General features: G+C 34.7%; 1 protein-coding gene across 10 annotated transcripts in view; it reads left to right on the top strand.

Moving 5' to 3' along the window:
- The window catches only part of DLG2 (discs large MAGUK scaffold protein 2), a 2,060,086-nt gene that overhangs the window by 1,938 nt on the left and 2,038,490 nt on the right, over positions 1–19,658 (top strand). For all 10 annotated transcript variants that reach the window (XM_086678450.1, XM_086678461.1, XM_086678456.1 and 7 more), the window contains one exon: positions 13,905–14,036. In XM_086678450.1, the coding sequence (XP_086534576.1) occupies positions 13,905–14,036 (132 nt within the window). Of the gene's footprint in view, positions 1–13,904; positions 14,037–19,658 lie in introns of those variants that run through there.

Here is a 19,658-nt window from a genome sequence, read left to right as displayed (position 1 = left end):
ATAAAGAATTTTCTCGAGGTATTTTTAAAATTTATTTATTTTGAGAGAGAGTGGGGGGCGGGGGGCAGAGAAAGAGGAAGAGAGAGAATCCCAAGCAGGCTCCACACTGACAACATGGAGCCCAAAGCTGGGCATGAACCCATGAAATGTGAGAGATCATAACCTGAGCCGAAACCAAGGGTGGGATGCTTAACCGACGGAGCCACCCAGTGGCCCCTCTTGAGAGTTTCGAACCAAAATTTATTCGACACCCTTGGACTCCACTATATCGGGCTAGCATAGATCCAAGTGCTGACCAGTTATGAGTTGCTACACACTGAAAGTAAAGGTCAGGTGAGGTTAAGGCAATCTGGCTCTGCACAATGTCTAATCCTTCTACCTGTGGACTTGGAAGATGCATTGAGGAAAGTCAATAATCAGTGAGATACTTTAGCCAACTGGTATCTATAGAGATGGACAATGATATATAAAACCTCTGAAACACCTAGAAATGTTCCTTTGTACATTGGATTGAAGACTGGGGTTGTTTTCTTCTTCTGCTGTCCCCCTTAATATCACCAAGAGAAACAAAACTCTCTGTGAGATTTTGGAGCCATACCTGTCCAGATCTGGCACAGTTGGTTTGTCTGGAACAAGAATGGTTTTGGTAATGTAGCCAATAAATGGCATGGCTCTTTGACTTACTTCACTTTGTGTTTTTACTCTCTCTACCACTTGTTCTCTAGACATTGTCCCTTTTGGATTGCCTTATTTTAGACTAATAATTGAATTTAAACACATTGTCTAGGTGTATATGTAGTGGGGGGGGGGGAGAAGAGGGGAAGAGAGAATGGAGAGAGGGAGGGTAGAGTGAAAGGGATAAAAAGGCATCTGGAAATGAGGTGGAGAAAGGTACTTGATGTTCTAGGTATAATTTAACTAAGCAGGTGTCTTTTTTTAAAATGATGTCTTAAAAATATTATTGATGTATAATTGGTACACAGCATTACATTAGTTTCAGATGTGCAACATAGTATGGCAAGTCTGCACATTATACTTTGCTCACAAGTGTAGCCCCATCGGTCACCATACAACTCCATTATAATACCTTTGACTGTGTTCCCTGTGCTGTATCTTTTATCTTCATGACTTATTCATTCCCTAACTGCAAGCCTGTACTTCCTACTCCCCTTCACCCATTTTGCCCATCCCCCCTACCTGTCTGTCACCCAACCTGGCAACCATCTGTTTGTTCTCTGTGTTTATGGCTCCGTTTCTGTCTTTTGTTTGTTTATTCAATTGTTTTTGGTTTTTAGATTTCAGATATTAGTGAAACCATATAATATTTGCCTTTTTCTTTCTGACTTACTTCACTTAGCATAACACTCTGTAGGTCCATCCATGTTGTCACAAGTGGCAAGATTTTCATTCCAGTGTATGTGTGTGTGTCTGTGTGTATGTGTGTACCACATCTTCTCCATTCATGTGTTGATGAATACTTGGGTTGCTTCCATACCTGGGCTATTGTAAATATGCTGTAATAAACTATTTTCAAATTAGCGTTTTGGTTTTTTTGGGTATATATCCAAGAATGAAATTCCTGGATCACATAGTATTTCAATTTTTAATATTTTGAGGAATCTCCATACTGTTTTCCATAGTTGCTGCACCAGTTTGTATTCCCACCAATAGTAAGCAGATTGATTGTAAGGTTTCTAAGCCCAATAGGCTGAGTTTCTCAAAAGTTCCTACCTTTGATGGAAGTTACAGAAATTACAGATACATAATTGAAAATTATACTTTATGAGAAATAGTTTAATGTTTATTTCCTTCCTTCTTTCTTTTCCTCTTCTTCCTTTTTTCTCTCTCTCCTCTTCCTTCCTTCTTTAATACTGAATTGATGGTAATGGATCAACTTTTTCTTTTAATTTTAATGTTTTTATTTTTTAAATTTACATCCAAGTTAGTTAGCATATAGTGCAACAGTGATTTCAAGAGTAGATTCTTTAATGCCCCTTACCCATTTAGCCCATCCCCCTTCCCACAACCCCTCTAGTAACCATCTGTTTGTTCTCCATATTTAAGAGTCTCTTATATTTTGTCCCCCCTCCCTGTTTATATATTATTTTTGTTTCCTTTCCCTTGTGTTCATCTGTTCTGTGTCTTAAAGGCCTCATATGAATGAAGTCATATGATATTTGTCTTTCTCTGACTAATTTTGCTTAGCATAATACCCTCTAGTTCCATCCACATGGTTGCAAATGGCAAGATGGCAAGATTTCATTCTTTTTGATTGCTGAGTAATACTCCATTGTATGTGTATGTGTGTGTGTGTGTGTGTATATATATATGTATGTATATATATGGAATGTATATATATGTGTGTATATATATATGTATGTGTATATATATGTATGTATATATATGGAAAGACCCCAAATGTCCACATCTTCTTTATCCATTCATCCATCGATGGACATTTGGGGTCTTTCCATACTTTGCCTATTGTTGATAGTGCTCCTACAAACATGGGGGTGCATGTGCCCCTTGGAAACAGCATACCTGTATCCTGTGGATAAATGCCTAGTAGTGCAATTGCTGGATCTTAGGGTAGTTCTATTTTTAGTTTTTTGAGGAACCTCCATACTGTTTTTCCAGAGTGGCTGCACCAGTTTGCATTCCCAACAGCAGTGCAAAAGAGATCCTCTTTCTCCGCATCCTTGCCAACATCTGTTGTTGCCTGTGTTGTTAATGTTAGCCATTCTGACAGGTGTGAGGTGGTATCTCATGGTGGTTTTGACTTGTATTTCCCTGATGATGAGTGATGTGGAGCATTTTTTCATGTGTCGGTTGGCCATCTGGATGTCTTCTTTGAAGAAGTGTCTATTCATGTCTTTTGCCCATTTCTTCACTGGATTATTTGTTTTCTGGGTGGGTTTGTTAAGTTCTTCATAGATTTTAATGCTAACTGATATGTCATTTGCAAATATCTTCTCCCATTGTGTTGGTTGCCTTTTAGTTTTGCTGATGTTTCCTTTGCTGTGCAGAAGCTTTTTATTTGGATGCAGTCCCAATAGTTCATTTTTGCTTTTGTTTCCCTTGCCTCTGGAGACTTGTTGAGTAACAAGTTGCTGCGGCCAAAATCAGAGAGGTTTTTCCTGCTTTCTCCTCGAGGATTTTGATGGCTTCCTGTCTTACATTTAGGTGTTTCATACATTTTGAGTTTATTTTTGTGTATGATGTAAGAAATTGGTCCAGGTTCATTCTTCTGCATGTCACTGTCCAGTTTTCCCAGCGCCACTTGCTGAAGAGACTGTGTTTATTCCAGTGGATATTGTTTGCTGCTTTGTCAAAGATTAGTTGGCCATATGTTTGTGGGTCCATTTCTGGGTTCTCTATTCTGTTCCATTGATCTGAGTGTCTGTTTTTGTGCCAGGGTCAACTTTTTTAAGGAATCAACAAGTTCTAATTAGCAAGACAAGAATGTATTTGGATTATGCTAAAATCTATGTATTATGTCATTTATGAACTGATCTACTTAGAAAAATACATTATGTTGCTTTAATTTTTTAATTTATGTTTTAAAAGTTTGTTTATTTTGAGAGAGAGAGAGCACTAGTGGTGAGGGGCAGAGAGAGAGAGGGAGACAGAGAATCCCAAGCAGGCTCCACGCTATTAGCATAGAGTCCAACGTGGGGCTTGAACTCACAAACTGTGAGATCATGACCTCCCTGAGCTGAAGTCAAGAATGTCATGCATAACTGATGAACTACCCATGTGCCTCCCATGTCTGTGTTAAAAAAAATTGTCTTATTGGGGTGCCTGGGTGGCTCAGTTGGTTAAGCATCTGACTTCGGCTCGGGTCATGATCTTGCGGTTTGTGAGTTGAAGCCCTGTGTTGGGCTCTGTGCTGACAGCTCAGAGCCTGGATCCCACTTCAGATTTTGTGTCTCCCTCTCTCTCTGTTCCTCCCCCACTCACACTCTGTCTCACTGTCTCTCTCCCAAAAATAAATAAAGAATAAAAAATTTTTTTAAAAATTGTCTTATTATCCTCTGGGCTTCTTTTAAATTGGTATAAAAGTCTATCTGACAGTTTTCATTTGTATAACATTTTATTTCCTTTAAATTCTTTTTTTACAGCTATTCTCAGTGGTATAATAGAGTGTGTATAAACTTATTTTTACCAGGAACTGGCAGTTAAATACCATCGTATTCATAACTCATATGTTTTGATATTGTTCTTTTGAGAGGAAGCTGAAGAGTGTTGTGTAATTAGAATTCTAAGTAAGACTTGATACTTCCATGTATCTCCTGGGCATCCCTGAAATTGAGATTGTTGTTTTCTGGGTTCACAATCTTTCCTTTTGGTTGTCTGTACTTTCTAAAGGTGTCATTTTGTTTTTATTATTTTCTTCCTCTCCCTAGGGAAGGAACCCCTTTAAACTCTTCTGTTCATTCCTTCCTCATTTGAAGTTTTCTTCTTTCATTATGTTTCTTGTACTTTGTGGCTTAATTTCTTTCTCATAGTATCTTAGTAATTTATATTTTCCTTTCATTATTTGGATGTATTCTCTTTCCATTTCTAACTTTTCTCAAGTTGTTAGAATTTTTTTTTTTTTCAGATTCACTAAAGGGGAAAATGTGTGCCTGAATTGATCGTACTTGAGTGGCTATTTTATTCCTTTTACTAACTTTGTGTTTGAACTTTCATATTTGCCATACCAGTGTTATATCCAGACATTTTTTCCATTTCACAAACTTCATGTTTTTTCTTTGTCTCAATCAGTAAAACTCAAATGAGTTAAGAACTGAATCTTCCTAGAGAGGGATGGGAAAAGATAGTTTTTCTAATTTCTGTAAGTAAAAGTAAAATGATTGTTTACCAAAGATTTTTTTTTAGATTTAAAATTCCTCAAAAGGGTCACCTTGACTTTGGTTTTGAGAATTACTGCAAACCATGAAGCCACAGATTCTTGAGGTTGGAAGATACTCATCATTTCAGGAAGCATAAAGAGAGAGAATTCTGGAGAGAGAAGTGTTTGTATTCAACTACTGGTTAAGACTATGTTATGAAGCAAACGTTAGGCATAGTATTAAAGTTATCTGTTAATTGAATTTATTCTACAATTCTTATATATTGGGAAAGTGTGAAAATGATATGCTAATGACTTGATACCTGAAATATTTGAACTGTTAGGTTTTTGGGAAACTGCCCAAGTATTCTCTATATGATAGAATATTTTATCTCTCCTTTAGGCCTATCACTGGTTACTTCTTTGAGTAGAAGAGTCTAGTCAGTAGGAAGATGTACACAAAATATTAGATTTTTAAAACAAGGAATTAAGGCATTCAATTCATTCATGCCTTTGCCAATCAATCACTCACTCACTCTTTTATAACAGTATATTCACTAAACTATAAGAATCCCCTTATTTATTAATTATATATTCTCATTATATGCTCCTATTAATATTTACTGTGTAACCATTTCAGTGATTATAAAATATTTCTTACTATCAGGCTAAGATGTATAAAAAACTTTTTTAAAACTATGGGGAGAGGACCTCTTCTCCAGCTCAGGAATTTTTATCAGTCAAGGCATGAGGGCTCTGTATCCTCAATTTAGGTTGCTTTGTCAGCAAAGGATCATGAGTTTTACCTACTCTCTTCAGTCCAGTCAGTCACTCTGAATTCCAAGTAGTAAGCTTTCTGCATAGGTTCAATTTTTAGTAAGTTTCTCAAAGCTATTTCAAGAATTAATGGCCAAATCACCTACATTATGAAACCAATCTCCTGACCTGATTTGTTTTAGTATTTTGGAACAAGAGAAACAATGCATAAAAAGTAGAAAATTCTGTAGAAATGAATTCAGTTAAAACTTTCAAAGACAGTGGACAAGTATGGCAAGATTATGTATCCCATTTCTTCTGATGACACCATCTTGTTAGCCACTGAGGCCCTAACTCTGTTAGATAAGATTTTGAAGTTTCTGTAGGGGGCCTATAATCTTCGAGACCTGTGGAATCTTTATCATTGACTCTGTGATAAGACTTGGAATAAATCATTAAGTTCTGTTCAATTTAAAATCCCTTTTGAATAATAGACTATAAATTCTTTTAAAAGCTAAATGTGTATGTATTCAAGACAATAACTTTAGTTTCATTTATTTATTCTGTCACTTATCCACTCACCAAAGATATATTGAGCACCTGCTATGTACCAGGCACTGTGCTAGGTGCATGTTTCCCAGTGGGAAATTATATTCAGTGTCTGCCTTTATGATGATTAAAATTTATTAAGGAGATAGATGTTGAAACAGGCAATTTCAGTGTTGTGTGGTGAGGTTAACACACTGTCATGGAAACCGATGAGGAATACCCAAACTCATCTAGAGAAACCAGGGAATTCTTTCTGGATAGGTGACATTTAGGATGAGACACAAAAAACCAGTAGAGGTTTTACCAATGTGGGGGATTATAAGATACTGTTTCAGATCATTATTTATTTTCTTTGCATTGAACTTTTCACCATGAGGTCTCTCCTCCCCCTCCTCCTCCTCCTCCTCCACCTCTTCCTCCTTCTCCTCCTCCTTCTCATCATCAATAGCAATGATACTGTGATAAAAACCTATACTAGTAGTCAGAAAACCTGGCTTTAAGATCAGATAATCATTGAGATAGATTTTAGTCTATAAATTTAGTTTTGTAAGAAATATCCATTCATTTTCTATAGATCAACTTTATTTTTGACTCTTAGTCACTGAGTGGTGAATACAATTACTCCAATCACCTTTCAGGTTTTTCCTACTTCTCCGGGGTCATGGTAGAGTTCTGCCTGGAATGGTGACATCATCTGGTCCTCGATCATCCCATATGCAATAGCTTACCTCTATGACAAGAGTTGTTGTGTCTAGATAGTTCCTTTCTGGTCTAGCAGTGATTTGCTACTTCCAAGACATAGATTCCCCCACCCCCAACCCCGAATTTCTGTGTTTCTCTTTACCTAGGTGCAATTATGATGCTCTTCCTCACTGGCTTCTTTCTGCCTTCTAGGAAATGCTTTCAGGAAGCAGAGCCTAGATCCCTGCTGCCTTGGAATTAATTCAAAGACCTCTCTTCTTCAGTTGAGAAAATCTTCTTCTAGACTGGAGAGGTGCTAGAAGATGTCTTTCTCTCTCTTTCTGTAACAAAGTCTTAGTTTGAGTGCTTAGGTTTTAGGAAAGCAAAACTGGAAAAACTTAAAAATTGCTTTTTTCTGTCCTGGCACATATCTCCCTTGAGGCAGTAAAATGCAAAACTAGTTATCTGCTTAATGTTTCTTTTCCACATCAAATATGGTAACATATATGAACTTCAATTTTAGAAAGTTAGTGATAGAATCAGGACCAGAGGCTCATCCAATGTTCTTTTCATTGTATGAGTGTGGTGTTCTTGGAACAAATGAATGACATCATCGCACAGTGGAGAAGAGCCCAGGGATCCAGCCTTTACCATTAGCTGGCTAAATTATCTAAAGAAAATTGACAGAAACCGCTTCAAATTCCTCATCTTAAAACGACTATATTAATTGTACTCACCTCTTAGGATTATTATGATGGCCAGATAAAAATATATAGCCTATGTAAAAATTGTTTTGTCAGGAGGAAAGTGCTACACAAATGCTTTTCATCAGAATACTTTTTTTTTCCTTTTGGTTCAAGGAGGAGGAAAATTGTGTTCAGAGTCAGGGTCCCGTTTTGTCAGTGGATGGGTCTAGCTTCCTGGTTAGCTTCGGAGTAAGTCTGCCCAGTTATGGCACGGACACATCTTCTTATAGACAGGAAATTCCATACTGTGCTTCTTTATTGATTATGGCAATATTTCTTATGAGTATTATCTCTTTCATTGATGCCAAAGTAATTTATAAACCTTCCAATATTTACAAAATGATTACAATCTTTAGATCTGCTCTAAATCTGGCCAGACATTTTTTCCATAATTCAAATTCCAAGTTTTATTTCTTTTTCCATTGTCTTTTTCTAGTTTGCTGCAACTGGAATGATGCATATTTCAATATTCAGCTGAAGGTGAAATTTGCTATTGTCTTTTCTTTCTATTTATTACTACTTAACCTTGCAATTTCCACATTGGTCTCTTCAACAGTTCTATAGAAAATGTGAAAACATGTCTATCTGAAAGGTAGCAATAAAAATTCACCACTTTAGGGGCGCTTGGGTGGCTCAGTCAGTTAAGCATCCGACTTCGACTTTGGCTCGGGTCATGATCTTGCAGTCTGTGAGTTTGAGCCCTGCATCGGGCTCTTGTGCTGACAGCTCAGAGCCTGGAGCCTGCTTTGGATTCTGTGTCTCCCTTTGCCTCTGCCCCTCCCCCACTCGTGCTCTGTCTCTTTCTCTCTCTCAAAAAATAAATAAACACTAAAAAAAAGTTCACTACTTTATATAATATCTTTTGGTTTCCACAGGGGAAATATACTATCAATAGGTGTTTGTTGAATTATATTGAAACAGTTTTTGGGGGGTGGGTGGGTAGGAGGAGTAATTATACTGAGAACAATTACAGAAAGAAGAAACACTATGATTTTTTCCCAGTAAGTTAGGTATCAGTGTGGCATAATATTAAAAGTTGGCTTTGGTGCCAGCCAGATCAGGATTTGAATCCTGGTTTCAGTACTTACTGGTTGTGTAGCCTTGGATAAGTTATTTCATTTCTCTCACTTGACATGTCTTCATTTGAAAAATATGTATAGTAGTATTTCTTAGGATTCTTGTGAATATTGAAAAGGTGATCTATGCAGAATGCTTAGCATTGCTCAACAAAAACTAGAATCTTAGTAATAAAATGACACCTTTGTTGTATCGCCTTGAATTGTAAATTGTATTTTATTTTTTAAAGTTTATTTATTTATTTATTTTAAGAGACAGAGAGAGAACATGCATGGGTCTGTGCATGAGTGGGGATGGGGTAGAGAGAGAGGGAGAGAGAATCCAAAGCCTCTGCAGAGCCCGATGCTGGGCTCAATCTGACGAACCGTGAGATCATGACCTGAGCCAAAATCAGGAGTCAGATGTTTAATTGTCAGCCACCCACGCTCCTCTGAAGTGTAAATTTTAATACTAAAAAGTTCGTTCTAAAGACCTGGCACAAGGTGACTTCTATTAGCATTTATCATTTTATTATTTTCATATGAATATCCTTAATTTATAAAATAACAAAAACCAATAAGAAGCGTATATAAATATTTCCTAATAAAATATTTTTATTTGCTAGTAAACATGTGTCATAAGTAATAATAAAAATTATTACTGCAGTGTTGCCTGTATTTACTTAAAATGGTATGAGAAAAAGAAAACCTAGTTGTTCTTACTTGTTTTAAGTGATATTTATCACACTGTAGTTAAAGTGCTCTTTCTAAAGCTTTAAAAAATGGTCATGCTCATCTTCACTTAAAAATCTTCCAGGGTTGGGGTACCTGGGTGGCTCAGTTGGTTAAGCATCTGACTCTTGATTTTGGCTCAGGCCATGATCACAGCATCGTGAGATCGAGCCCCATGTTGGGCTCTGCACTGAACACGGGGCCTACTTCAGATTCTCTCTCTCCCTATCACTCTACCCCTCCCTCTCAAAATAAATGAATAAACATTTAAAAAAAAGTTCTTCCATGGCTTGTTATTCCTCCTTGGGTATAAGGACAAATTTTACATGGTCTCTATTGGCATCAGCTTCTTTCCTCCCATGGCACCTGGTACCTCATCATAGCATTATTACACTCTATTTTAATCTTTTACTTTGTTGGAATTTCCTATTTAATTATCTTTACTTTCAGACAAAAATCTCTAAGTGCAGAATATTGCCTATCTTGTTTAATATTGAGTTTCCAGTGTCTGGAACATAGCTAGATACTCAAAAATAGAACTTAATTCTAGTAAGAAAGAACTTATTATTTTGATCTACCAGACTTTTAAAGGTAGGGCCATTTATATGTTATTTATTTATGTTATGAATACAATTTTTATGTTAATTGCATGCTTGTGAAAATTAGTTATTCAACATTTAACACTAGATTTTAAAATTCACCCAAACAATTTATGTCTGATTGACCAAGTTCTTTTCTTTTCTTTTCTTTTTTTTTTATAGCAATTTACTCAATTCTGTTCTGAAGGATTAAGGGTAGTATTGTGGAGAGAACACTATACTTGCAATCAAAAGCTTTAACATTAAGCTCCAAATATGTTATTTAGTAGCTCTGTGCTCTTGGACAAGCTACTATGGATTTAAGTTTCCTGTATATTAGACCTGATATGACTTCTTAGTGGTGAGAATCAGATAAAATGCATGTAGAAGTTCTTTTTGAGCTATAAAAAAATTTGCATAGATTTACGTAAAGGAATTTCATTATTCTAACTGCTCTGCTCTTAAAGATTTGTGTATTAAGTTCACCTTTTCTCCTACTATACTTTCATCATAATTTTCTTAACACCATATATTCTGTCATTTGTCCATTTTTAAGTTGTGGCAAATAATTTTATGTGTCATATTTTCTTTTTTTTAAAAGCTCATTTGTTAGCACTATTGCCATTCACTGTTTCGAATTTAAATTACCTGTCCCAAATTATTTATAACTTCTGGAAATGCTATTCTTAAACCAAGAAGTTGAACCTTAATTAGCTGACACATGATTACCTACAATTGCAATTATGTAACAGTCACTATGTCCTTTGCATTGCATTGCATTGCATATTTCCTGCAAAAATTTTTATTTTGCAAAATTATTCCCCACTCTCCATTTCTTCTTGTGTCTGCCTTCAGGTAGTCCAAATGTAGTTTCATTCTTCCAGTAGATGGTGGAGTCCTATGAAGATAGATTTCTTTTAATGAAGAAAATAGGAGAAGAGAATTGTGGTCATTATACTGGCAATTCAGGTGAAAAATTCTCCACTTCTAACTGGTTATTTGAATGTCAATTAAAGTATTAGTGCTGCTTGGATAATTATCTCAATTTTCTACTTTATCCAACTTGTCAACATCTGGCTAGGGGTTTTTGTCTCATAAAACAGGATCCTTGTCATCTTGTCTTTTTTATTTTTTTGCTTTATGTTTTCATCTTTTCACAGGTATCTAGTTTTAGGTTACCCTGGATATTATGCTCTCATTATTCAGAAATAAGAATTTCGGTAGAGTGAGCTAAAGGGCATAATGGAATTGACACAAGAAGGTGATCATTACTGACAACCGAAAGAAGAAAAAAGGGCAGCCATAATTCCAGCACTAGATGCTGGCATGCAAAAGTCTAAGGGAAACTTGACCATATTTGACCATTTGTTTTTCTTATATTCTAGCATCTTATTTTATGTGTCAGGTTTTTCTCATACAGAGATGAGAAGCATAATAAGCTTTATTGGTTTAGAGAACATCTAGCTGCTTAGAATCAATACAGTGTCTTCCCTGGGTAGTTATTCAGTAAATATGTGTTGAATGAATTAGTGGAAGTCCTCTTATCTAACAAATTATATTTACAGATGTGATTATGGAAATGCTGTTGATACCTTTTTTTAATGTATCGTTAAATTCAAAATTCATTTTAAATGAGTTTTATTCACAAGAATAAAAGATCAGAGTAAGAGAATACCTACAAAAATGACACAAAGCTAAAAAAGAGCTTAAAAATATAATTGTAAAAAAAAGGAAAAAAAAAAGATGCCTAGGTTTAAGTACATTTTCAAAAACTACCTAACAAATGAAGGGATGAAAAAGACTAAAGCTTGAAATCTGGAGCCCAAAGATACGTAGAAGTACTGAGGAAGGTATAATTATGGTATTGTTGATTACTTACATTAGTGGTTAGGAATGAATTAGAGTATGAGATCTATAAGCTACTATCATTTCAGGGAAACAGCTGATTTTTTAACTGTTGTCAAAATGTGAGTTCAAATATTGGTTCTTGACTCAAAGAGTTAAAATATCTTATTGGGCAAAGTATGAAAGCATTTAAAAAATCAAAATTCTGTGCAAATGTACTAGCATATGTTTATGCTTTGCTTTAAAATTGGAGAGGGCTCCCTGTGCATCAACATTCATTTTTATTTATAACCTTTTTAGGTGACAAACTAATTACATGACATCCGTCTCCACTCCTGACTGCCTATTGAAATTCTCCCTTCTTTCAATGGAGTAAACTTAAGATTTGCTATGTTATAGAGGAAAATTTGGGAAGACCTCACTGATACGGTGGTATAGGAGCAGAGATATGGAAGTGAAGGAACAAGCTTTATGGATATCTGAAGGAAGAATAATTAGGCAGAATAGTAGGTATAGAGACCCTGGGGTAGGAGAGTTCTTAGTATATGTGAGAATGAGCAGAGACCACTGTGGTTGGAGTAGACTGAGCAAGGGGAGAGGAGTAATAGCTGAAATCAGTGAGGTAGTCTTAAGCTAAGTGAGATGGGGAATCACTGGAGGATTTGAACTGGGGATGACATTATCTGGCTTATGATCTTTCTGGCTGCTGTGTTCAGAAAAGTCTGCAGGAAGGCAAAGGTGGTAGCATGTAGGTTGGTAGGAGGTTATTGCAATAATGCAGGGGGTAGTAGATATTGGTGCACCAGGTGGTAGTACGAGCAAATGATAGTGGTGGTATTTGATGTTAGAGCCAACAGAATTCACTGATGGATTATATGTAGAGAATTAGAAAAGGAGAACAACAAATGGCTCCAAGGATTCTGGCCTGAAAAATTGGAAGGACGAGAGAGAACAACTGCAGGAGAAGCAGTAAAGGTAGATAAGATCTGGAGTTCAGTTTTGACAAGTTAAGTTTGAGATGCTCACTCGACATCCAAATGGAAATGTTGAGTGTACAGTTTAATATGAGACTGGGATTCAAGGGGAAATGCCTGAGCTATAAATATAAACGTGGGAGTCTTAAGGGTTCCGATAATATTTAAAGCCCAGGAGACTTGCTAAAGTTACCTACGGAATGAGAATAGAGAGGAGTCTCCAGATGTTTAGAGGCTTGAGGAATGAGAAGGAACCAGAGAAAGTGAACAAAGGGCAGTCATGATATAGGAGGAAAAGCCAGAAGATAGTGCTACCTTGGAAGCATTGGTGTGCTGGAATGGGCTCACGTCAGTTTGTAAGAGCCTACTGTTACATTTTTAACACATTTGTAAACTGGTTTAAATGCAGCCGTCTGAACATTAAGTTATGTAAACTTACATTAAATGAATTATGTTAAAAATAAAAGTAATAAATACTCAAAACTCATCACTTCCTAATATTTTTCTACATTTTGATACTACGTATGTTCTTGAGGTTATTTGCAACTATTGTATCTGTATGGTGGGAAAGCTCTGTGATCAATTCCCGGGTCTGCATTCAGTTAAGTCATGTGGGTATCTTGAAATTGGCCATGGTGGGAATATTTACACCTTGGATATTGCAAATGCTACAAATCAGGGCTTGATTTATTGTTCTGCTAAAAAAGTGATACAGAAAATGTTAACGCAAGTGCTAGGTAAAAGTATATTATGTCTCTAGCTGTTACACTGTGATTAGCATAGACATTGAGGAAGTATTTGTCCACTACTAAAAAATTATTTGATTCAGCAAAGAAATCACAAAATTGATGAAGGAGTGAGTGGAGGTTTATAACATAAGCCATCTTTGTTGTTTCATTTTTATCTTATTAATGTAACAAAAAAAATCAACCAACATTTATGTTGAAACTACATTTATCAATTACAACCCTAAGTTGGCTCTGATTAAAAGAATTGGGCAAAAATCAATAAAAATATTCTTGAGAATCTATTGATTATATGGAATTTATAATGAAAAGTTATGCATCTTCTTATTACTTGTACATTTCATGTTATATATGAGGTTCCTATTTTTCCAGGACTATAAGACAGAATTTTAAAATCATGTTTTTCAGATACTGACCGAGCTTTATCATTACTGGAAGAATACTGCAAAAAATTAAGGAAACCAGAGGAACAGCAGTTGAAAAATGCTGTTAAAAAGGTGATGGGTATCTTTAAGAGCAGCTTATTCCAAGCTCTGCTAGGTATGTATTAAAAAGTTATCATTATAATGGTCAGAATTGGGCTTAATAGTTTGAGTAACGTGGTCAAAGAACCTAATGTTAACCAAACTTAAACTGGAATAATTTTCCATGATAGTGGAGGAAAAGATTTGTGTTTTCTGTTTTTTTTTCTTTTCCTTATTTAAGGCTAACCTAAAAAAGAACTGTTAAAAAGTAGAAAAAATAGAGTAGTTATTAAAACTATGAATATTTAAAGAATGATTTGTATAGGAAGGGAAGTTTACACGGGAAGAAATCTGAGTGGTTTGTTGCCAAAAAAACTGACAACAAATGCTGGAGAAGGAACCTACCTCCCTCTAGAGAAGGAACAGGCTATATAGCATGAAACATAATGGGTCATTTCTACTCAGCCTCTTAGTTGTACTTTTATTCTCTTAAAACAAAAGTTAAAATACTCTTTTCATCTTTTGCTTCTCTTACGAAAGTTTATGATCCATATTTAAAATTCTATTGAGGAAGATCTCAGTGCTTTGGAACTTTTGTCAATTTGTCATGAATTTAACCACATAATGTCAATCTTAGTTTAATCTCTAATGTGTTAAAGATTGTGTGGCTTATGTATGTGTGTCTTTATATGTGTATGTTTTGCATTTATGCAGATAACTTTTCATTCTTGGCATAATATTTTAATAGTTAAACTAGCAAAAGATATAAACAAACAAAAACTAACTTTAATCAACTAACTAAACAATTAAAAAAACCCACTCAATTATACTGTATTTTACTATGCTTAAACAGTACATTTTACAGAAATAACTGAGTCTACTACATATTCCCATTATTTTTTCAGGTCTGTTAGTGATGGATGTAAAATCTAAAAGTGATGGATGTAAAACCCATTTGGATTAATTTTGAAAACATTTTATGTATGTTTTTATTATGTCTACCCTTACGGACAAAAACTCCAGCCTTATGGTGTGAATGTAATTTAAAAAAACCATTAAATTTTGAAAATCTAAAATTCAGCTATTGAATAAAAATAGAAGTAAAAAGCTTTATAGGATTATTTTGCCTGTGGATTAATTTCTTTAAAATATTTTTTTTGTGGCTGGTAAGAATTAATGACACAAATAACTATAATCATCTTAGTGGTATTCAATAAAAACAACTCTAAATGGAGTCTTACAGAATTTAAATTAATCCTGCCATTAGAGAATAGTATTTTGGAGAACATTTTTAAACCACAGATTTCTCAATTAAAAATTAATAGTTTCATCTAGTTGATAATTAGTAAAGGTTATTAACTGAATGGCAGTATCTCTAAGTAGATTTGTATGATGTGCTTAGTTGACTCTTGCCAAGTGTTTTGAGAATTTGAATTTTTGAGAACTTGATTTAGGAAGAGTATTGTTAGATGCTTTAGATACTTTTACTATGCTTTGGTAATGTCGCCATTTGGTATCACAATATTATATGGGGAATAAAAGGGCAAACGAATGACAAAGAATTACGTTTTGCCATTGTTTTGGGTGAGTGATAAATATCTTGGCAAAAAGCCTATAGCATAGTTTGAATTTCTCTAATAAAATGAAAGGCAACAATAATCTGTAAAAAGCTGTTATATAAGTAATCCTGGTGGTCAGCTTGGAATGGATAGATTTGCTTTGGCTAGTCTTTAAAAGTCATTTTGGGATAAACCAGACTGCAAAGATTGGAGCAACATTATGCAACAAAACATAATTTTCATTTCAGTTCTATGTGGGTTGATAACTGATAACTAATTTTATTATTATTGAATGTTTGAGTGTTTCACTGTGTATTTTCTTTAAGGACTCAAAAGAAGAAAAACCAGGTAGCCCTCTGCAAGCTCAAGGGGATTATATCATTATAAAAGGATAAGTAGGGAGTTATTGATAAATAGAGCATTGTTGATGGTCTGTAACTTTCTGTTTGAACTGGCTACCTCCTACCCTACCCTCCTCTTTTTTTCTGTTACAAGTAATGGAACATAGTGGCTTCACCTGTTCTGATATTCAGACAGCCAGTACATTGAAATAATACCTTTCATGTATCTCAGTTAAATAGAGAAAGGAACCATAATGCAGAAAACCCAGCACAAGTGGGTAGTGAAGTAAAATATTATTATTTCAAGATGGACTATAATGTTTACATATCACCAGAAAACCAAGCCTTCTCTCGACAGATGAAAAGCATCACTTCAAAAATGAATACTAGTCTCCTTTTGTGGTCCTTCCATCATATGCTTTAAAAAAAAATCCCACACGCTACTATGTCTTAGATGGTATTATCTGTGAATACAGAATTCTGTCTACATAATTTTGGCCATTATTATAGTGCATGAAAGCATTTTACACGTGGGTTCTGTGATTGTGCGGTGGAAGGCGGTGACAAAGGTATTGTTTTTTAATTTTTAAAATAATAACTTTATCAGATTATGAAAGCAATATGTTTATTCTTTAAAAATTTTTAAAATAAAGTCAAAGTAGAATATAAAATCCTATGGTAAGAGACATTCCTTTTATTGTTAATAGGATATATGCTAAATGTAGACAATGATCAACTGTTTGATTAACTTTCTACCTCCTTGAGTTTCGGTATACTTTGTTTTAATTTTCCATCTATCAATAACTGATAGTGGAAAAACTCACTTTAAAAAAGTTAGTAATTAGTGTTCATTAATGTAGAAAAAAGAAAAATCCTTTAAACAACAATGTGCTAGGAGCTGCACATTTAGATGTTGGGCTTAGGGTGACATCTTGTGGTAAAACTAAGGTAAAAGTTTTGTCCAATGATAATCACAGTTTTATATGATTACATTATTAGCTCTACAGATTTTGAATATAAGTAAATTGGATTTCTGTGATATTTTACAAATTAATTTAGGTATCTTTTATTTAGTTTAAAACATTCAGTTTTTCCAGCTACTCTATTAGGTTATTTATTCTTCATTTAGGTGATGAAGGAGCAAGATGGAAATGTTTTTATTATTTTGATACTTCTCTTCCAGATGCTATTTGAATATTTAAAGATTTCCATTACCACTATAATTATTTGCAAGAAACATTTTAATAATATAATGGGTCAGTTTATTCTCAGATATGTACCTCAAATGTCCTTTGCTTTTATACCTTATTGAAAAATTTTTTATTCTTTATTTATTACTCATACAATTATGGATAGAACTATGCATATATACTTAATGAGTTTCAGACCCTTTAAAATCTTATTAACCTTTTGATCTGATTATATTTCCTCTTATTTCACTGCAGTGTGTGAGGAGGTCTTTTGGGGAAATATTTAGAAGAGAATGGACAGTAAAGTGCTATTTTCCTTAAAACCTTGCCAGTAGCAACATCTTAGAAAAGTGCTTATCCCTTGCATGTCAGATTTTGTGTTATAGTAGAATACTTTTTATGTCCATAAATCTTTTTTTTTTTTTTTTTAATTTTTTTTTCAACGTTTATTTATTTTTGGGACAGAGAGAGACAGAGCATGAACGGGGGAGGGACAGAGAGAGAGGGAGACACAGAATCGGAAACAGGCTCCAGGCTCTGAGCCATCAGCCCAGAGCCTGACGCGGGGCTCGAACTCACGGACCGCGAGATCGTGACCTGGCTGAAGTCGGACGCTTAACTGACTGCGCCACCCAGGCGCCCCCGCAATTGGTATTACTAACGACAAAATCCTTTCCCTTAAGGAGGTTAAGGTCAATTGGGAAGGTAATATTCACATATATACAAACAAGTACAAGACAGGATATAAATCAAGGACTAAACTCTGAAGGCTAGGCCAAGCTGCTGTAGGAGTTTAGAGAAGCATGGGATCATGGTACATTGGTGTTGGTAGGAAAGCTCTTATATAAAATGTAAACTTGAGCTGGGTCTTGTCGATGATAGGATTTGGGTAAGAAGAGGATAGAAAAGGACATTTTTTCCATCCATCCATTCATTCAAAAGATATTTACTGAACATTGTGCTTGGCATTGTGATATATACTGGGGAGACAAGCTTTAAACAAAATTGCATAGTTATGTTTACAATTATGGTAAATGATACAAAGGACAAGGAGAGGGTGCTATGAAAAGAGGCTTAACCTTTGCAGTGGAATCAGGGAAAGCTCTCTTAGGGAATTGGTATTTGAGGTGATGAAAATTATACTGATTCATGGAGGTCAGAAGGACAGCGAGGAAACGGATGTGACGAGAACAAGGGTTCTTATGTTATTTATGTTTATAAATACATTTATGTTTTTAAAATGTCTAGGAATTAGATAAAGCATCACATTAAACTTAAGTCTCTTCCAAAGGCTTATTTAAATTTGAAGGTAAACTTGGACAAACAGGAGTGGTAATGTAAAATGTGGCCCAAACAATCCTTATTATAGCCCTTTGTTAAACTGTCATATACTGAGTGTGATTAGTTGTGTGTTTCATGTCACATGGAATCAAGTATATCTTAAGTTAAATTTGACACTTCACATTAGATGCCATCAAAAGAGTTGGATGCCATTCTTGGCTCTGGACTCTGTATCTTTGCTGGAGAATTTATGTCACCAGATGGCACCATTTAACAAAATTTATGTACTTTGGATGCTTATAAGGCTGGTTGTTTCTAAATGAAATAATTTTATTTGTGCTATAGCTGAAATAGGAAAAATTAATTTATTTTGATGGCATGTGAGACTTCCCTACAGAGGAATGTAGTGAAACCCTAAAACTTTGAGAACATGAAAGGATTTGGGTGATTTCTGCTTAAGTACAGAATAAATAAGAATTTGGTAATGATCACTGTCACTGATCTATGGCAGGTGGCAAAAAAGCAGAACACTATAGGTTTGCCCATCTAGGTTTTCCCAAAGCTATTGTAATAATATTATGAATATTTTAACCTTGAATTTAACTTTCAGATGTAGGGATTTGATATGCATAATAAAAACATAGAGAAAATTCTATAAGATTATTTTAGGAATAGGCCTTTCTAGATGTCTTGAAATATTATGATAATAATATATTAATTTTTTTTCAATAGAGCGTATGATCTTTTGAACTATAGAACTAAAAAAATTAATAGAACATGATGTAGATGTTTTTTTCTTAGTGTAAACGTTCATCTCAAAGAAATAAGTATTTGTTACTTTCTTGGTTAAAAACTTCCTTAACACTTTTCTTACCTTTAAGCAGAATTAGTCACTTTCTTCCTTATGTTTCTGTATTTGTTCATGTTTCTGGTAAGGCAGATATTACATTGTATTACTGTTAATTGATTACATGTTAGTTTCCCTTATGTAAGCTGTGAGCTTCTTGAATGCAGGGACTGATTCTAATTCAGTGTGTAGCACATGTCTGATATGGAATATTCTGTCATTAAATTTCATTCATTTGACAAAATACATTTTGAACCCCTGCTATCTAAGAGATACTGTATCAGGCTCTGGGAATTTAGTGACAAGAGACATGTGAACCTATTTTCATAGAGTACGTAATCTGCTAAGAGAGACAGACATTAAACAAGTACTATAGTGATAAGTACTTTGAAATAAAAGTTATTTGGATTAACCAGTAAAATCATAAGGAATTACTTAACTGGTCAAATTCATGTTAGTGTATTGTGTTTGTTTAAAAAT

This window comes from Puma concolor, chromosome D1 (genome assembly GCF_028749965.1).
Source record: "Puma concolor isolate L17-30 chromosome D1, mPumCon1.1.hap2, whole genome shotgun sequence".
Classification (NCBI taxonomy): domain Eukaryota; kingdom Metazoa; phylum Chordata; class Mammalia; order Carnivora; family Felidae; genus Puma; species Puma concolor.
This window is presented reverse-complemented; position numbering and strand designations above follow the sequence as displayed.